Below are 5,139 nucleotides of genomic sequence, written 5' to 3'. Positions count from 1 at the left end.
AGTAGGTATGGTGTTCTTGGGATGCAACTCAGTATTCTTCTTCCTCCAAACACGACGAGTTGAGTTTATACCAAAAAGTTCTACTTTGGTTTCATCTGACCACATGACATTCTCCCAATCCTCTGCTGTATCATCCATGTGCTCTCTGGCAAACTTCAGACGGGCCTGGACATGCACTGGCTTCAGCAGCGGAACACGTCTGGCACTGCGGGATTTGATTCCCTGCCGTTGTAGTGTGTTACTGATGGTGACCTTTGTTACTTTGGTCCCAGCTCTCTGCAGGTCATTCACCAGGTCCCCCCGTGTGGTTCTGGGATCTTTGCTCACCGTTCTCATGATCATTTTGACCCCACGGGATGAGATCTTGCGTGGAGCCCCAGATCGAGGGAGATTATCAGTGGTCTTGTATGTCTTCCATTTTCTGATGATTGCTCCCACAGTTGATTTTTTCACACCAAGCTGCTTGCCTATTGTAGATTCACTCTTCCCAGTCTGGTGCAGGTCTACAATACTTTTCCTGGTGTCCTTCGAAAGCTCTTTGGTCTTGGCCATGGTGGAGTTTGGAGTCTGACTGTTTGAGGCTGTGGACAGGTGTCTTTTAAACAGATGATGAGTTCAAACAGGTGCCATTCATACAGGTAACGAGTGGGGGACAGAAAAGCTTCTTACAGAAGACGTTACAGGTCTGTGAGAGCCAGAGATTTTCCTTGTTTGAGGTGACCAAATACTTATTTTCCACCCTGATTTATGAATAAATTCTTTACAAATCCTACCATGTGAATTCATGGATTTTTTTTTCACATTCTGTCTCTCACAGTTGAAGTGTACCTCTGGTGCAAATTACTGACCTCTGTCATCATTTTAAGTGGGGGAACTTGCACAATCGGTGGCTGACCAAATACTTTTTTGCCCCACTGTACATAAAACATGTGAATTTTGATATTATGTACTGTATAGCCTGGATGATAAGTAAGCATGCAGCCCAATAAGTTTAAAATCCAGAACCTACAAAACGCAAGGTGGTTCATTTACAAACACACAGGTCTAACTATTTTTTTAAAATTACAAATAATTAAATTGTTACGTACTTAAATTTACACAAAATGCCAGAAATCTGCACTGTCATGAAACACTTTTCACAAAACATTGAAACCTAATTTGTCATGATTTATCGGGTTAAGTCTCTGGGTTCCAGGATATAACTGCCCATTGCTGACTACAATTTGAGTTTATCTTTATAATTGACCCCTAAAAGGTGGAAAACCTTGCCTTGCTTGGTATCATTCTTTTCAGTACAATCTCATTCGTCTGAATTTACAGTTATCTTTTCATTTTGACATACTGTATTAACCCAACTGATCTGAAATCACACAAAATCAAGTCGGCAAAAATTTAACATTTTTCACTGTAAATCTACAGAAGTGTTTAGTGAATTATTTTCATAACTTGAAATGCAAATATAAATTGTACATTTTAAAAACCTATGCACAAATGTTGTACACAATAAAGTTATATATTATGTATTTGCCTAAAATCGCAGCCGCTGCATCAGGCGTTTTTTCTACAACCATTTATAAATACCAAAACTAAAATGAGAGAACAATCAGGAGTCCCAATAAGATGCCACACAAAGAGAGAGGAGAACACTACAGGTCTGAAACCTGCAGGCCTGACAGCAGGAGGTGTATCACTTCTGTTTCCCACCTGGAGACAGCGTTTACACTGCAGTCTGCATATGGAGGGTTTTTGGCACCAACTGTGACATTCAGGACTCGCCTCTGTTCTGACACACAAAACAACAACAACAACAACACACTAACTGTACACTCCAAACACGCTACACATCACAAATCTGTCACATCTCAAAACTCGCTGTCGATATTGCTCCCTCTCACTCTCTTTCATCACCATCACTCTGAAAAATTTCCCCTCTTCATAAATAACCAAATCCCACGTGTTGCTGTGTCATTTCTATTGGTCGACGTGGTACACTTTTCCACGAAAGGGTGGCATTTTTTTCCTTTTCTTTTTTCCCTGCTGCCCTTAGAAAATCCTGTTTTTACTGTTTCTTCCTGCACAAAACATGACGCTAGTATTCAGAAAATTATATATTTTTTATTAGAACTCTGGTTTTAGTGGCCTAAAAGTAAAACGTAAAAATTGGCATGTAGTTTGAAGTCCAACTTTCAACACAAGCTGAAATAAAGACTCAGCGTGGCTGCAGCTTGTAGCTATGTCAGCTTAAATTGGTCACGTGATTTGGCAACGCAGCATGTCTGTGGACCCCAGACGGTTACTACATTCCATTTCCAGAGTGTAACAATTAGCCACCTGTGCTGAAATCTGAAATGCCCATAGTTTTGATTCAAAATGTGCTCTAGCGCAATCATAAGCATCGGTTGCTACTGACTTCAAGAAATAAAGCCAGTTCAGGCTAGGGGCTGGACCATTTTTTAGTGGTGGTAGTTTTAGAATTTATATTCAATGTTAATTGTAACCAGGCTCAAAGTGGTAATGCTACCTTATTTTAATAAATAGCATTGTCATATGCAAAACTTGGGTGGCATGAGATTATTTTAGGGTGGCATATGCCACCCCATGCCACCCTGTAGATCCACCCCTGCTGAAGTTTAATTCAATTAGCAGTGACATGCACAGTGCCTCCGCACACTTACTGATATCAACGCCACACCTGGAGAACAGAACAGGAAGTCCAGCATCTCTGTTTAAAAGACGTTTCTCTGCTTTGTATCAACATTGATGCGGCTCAGGCTTCAGACTTACAGTGACGCTCCACCCACAACAGAGGCCAAAGCATCATCTGCTCGTGAGCTGAAGTTTAACGCAAGGACCTCTCGTGGTTGTGAAGATGATGAAACATCATCTTCATGGAAACCAGAATTAAATAATACTTTAGATGTGACTGTGTCAGCACCAAGGTGCCACCACTGTCACCTTTAGATGGGCAGGACTAATTTCCAAAGTCTTCATCAAACCAACTTCTCCTGAAACATCCACGGAAAACATTCTGTCTCTCTTAACTGATCAGTCAGTTCACTGATAAATCTGATCGGTCCAGTCTCGACTTGCAGGAACTTCTCCTCACATCAGACCAGCTTTGATTTTTCTCATCCAACCTGTTACACACCTGAGCTCCACCTAACCTGAGCTTCTGTTAATCAACCTCAGATGGTTTCTCTGCTACTCCCTTTCTGTTCCCCCATGTTCTCCTCCCTGTTCTCTGTTCTCCTCCACATTCTCATCCCTGTTCTTCAGTTGTTGAAGCTTCAAAATGAATCCATGAGAGCAAATAAGCAAACGCACACATACGCGCAAGCGCAGTTCCCCCCCGACACACCTCCAGACGTCACACAGGTCAAGGTCAAACCGGGGACTCGGACCCGGTGGTTCTGGGCGGTTCCGAAACACTTGCCCAGGGTCCAGGTGCGGGCTCGCGCAGGCGCAGCTCTTACCTGTGTGTGGAGCGGCTCTCCGTGCTGGAGGACGCTGATGAAGGGGATCTCCAGGGAGGAGGCGGTGAGGTCCACCTGTAGCAGCTCCTCGCGGCTCTGCGGGAACGCGAGCACGGCGGACACTCCCTGCACCACCACGCCCTGGCACGCGCAGCGGAGCAGCGACTCGGGGTCCGCGGCGGTCAGCTGCCGGGGCACGAGCTCCAGGCTCAGGTTGTAGGGCAGGAAGTTCACACGCTCCGGGTCCCGCTCCAGCTCCCGGTCCCGGCTCACCGCGGCCGCCGCGCGGCTCAGCGCCGCCTGGACCTGTACGCGCGCCGCCCGCTGCGCCGGCAGGAGCGCACCGACGCGCACGGAGTGACCGATCTGCGCCAGGAGGCGGCACGGCTGCGGGTGGAGGAGGCACGGCGGTACGAGGAGGAGCTGCAGGAGGAGGAAGGCTCGGAGAGTCCGGAGGCAGGAGGAGGAGGAGGAGGAGGTGAGAGACATCCTGCCGCGCGCTCAGCATCGCTCCTCCGCTGACTCCTGCTGCTCCGACAAACACGAGAGGAGGCTGCTGCTCCTCCTGCTGCTCACAGGAGACTGAGGGAGGAGCAGACTAAGGAGCGGAGGGGAGGGGGGAGCGCTGTCCCAGAAACAGGAGGTGCAGAGGAGAAGAGAGAGAGGGAGGGAGGGAGAGGAGAAGCAGAGGAAGAAATGAAAAGGGGGAGGTCAAAGAGACAGAGGAGGTGGTGAGTGAAGAGAAGAGGAGCAGATTCAGTTTGTTTATTTATTTATTTTACCAACTTGTTTTATTTACTTAATTTTATTCAGTTGTCTCCATTGATGATCATTTTAATTCTTTTTTTGTTTGTTGGTGGCTTTGATGATAATCTTCTCTGACCTTCACAATAAAAGAGGCTCCTGATCACAATTTTTCCTGTTGTTATCAGAGATCCATAAAGCCTCCCTCCTTCTCCTGTTTGTATTAATCACAGGTGTATTCATCGGTATTTATTATTGGGCATCTGGAGGAGCAGAAGCAGCTGCTGCAGATGTTTTATTGAAGTTTTGAAGGACGATAAGGTCGGGAACAGGAAGCTGCTGCCGAGGCTTTCTGAGGAGAATCCAGCTCGATTCGTCATCCTCCGAACATCACAGCTGAGAGCTGGGCCGTTACATAACACACACACACACACACACACAGTGTTAATATTCCATTTGAAATCTGTGCGAGAAAGTGGAGCAACAATCAGGAAATAAAAACTGACCTGAAATCATTTTTTTCCTGAGCATTTGGAGCTCTGCGTGTTTTTAATGAAAACCTCCAATCAGCTTTTATCTGTACTCTCCTGAAAACAAATGAAATCATTTTCATTACTGAGTGAGAAGGAAGAGGAAGGCAGGGCGATGCCCAGCGAGGGAAAAACTAACTGATAACTGGAAACAAAGACAAAAAATCTATCAAAGTAGAACAAAATTCTAATTTATTTATTGTGAAACATTAAATCTGAAAAATGATGAGCTGACAGGTGCCAGGAAAAAAAAAGACAGGAAGGGTGAGCATCACTGCTCACAGCAACTTCAATCAGCTCACTGACTGGTTACTATAAACAGCTGACTTACCACCTGTAGATGTACACTTTTCCAAACAGGTAGGTGTATGTGAGTGCACCAAACCAGGTGA

The 5,139-nt window shown here is 45.5% G+C and overlaps 1 protein-coding gene across 1 annotated transcript in view; it reads right to left on the bottom strand.

Annotated features, from left to right (window-relative positions):
- Positions 1–4,146, bottom strand: part of grin3bb (glutamate receptor, ionotropic, N-methyl-D-aspartate 3Bb) — a 64,096-nt gene extending 59,950 nt beyond the window's left edge. The window contains exon 1 of the mRNA XM_026158944.2: positions 3,474–4,146. Coding sequence (XP_026014729.2) covers positions 3,474–3,962 — 489 coding nt within the window. The 5' untranslated portion in view covers positions 3,963–4,146. The remainder of the gene's footprint in view (positions 1–3,473) is intronic.
- Between the last annotated feature and the right edge of the window lie 993 nt (positions 4,147–5,139).

This window comes from Astatotilapia calliptera, chromosome 23 (genome assembly GCF_964374335.1).
Source record: "Astatotilapia calliptera chromosome 23, fAstCal68.1, whole genome shotgun sequence".
Classification (NCBI taxonomy): Eukaryota; Metazoa; Chordata; class Actinopteri; order Cichliformes; family Cichlidae; genus Astatotilapia; species Astatotilapia calliptera.
Note: the sequence above shows the minus strand (reverse complement) of the source record. Positions and strands in the feature narration are given on the sequence as shown.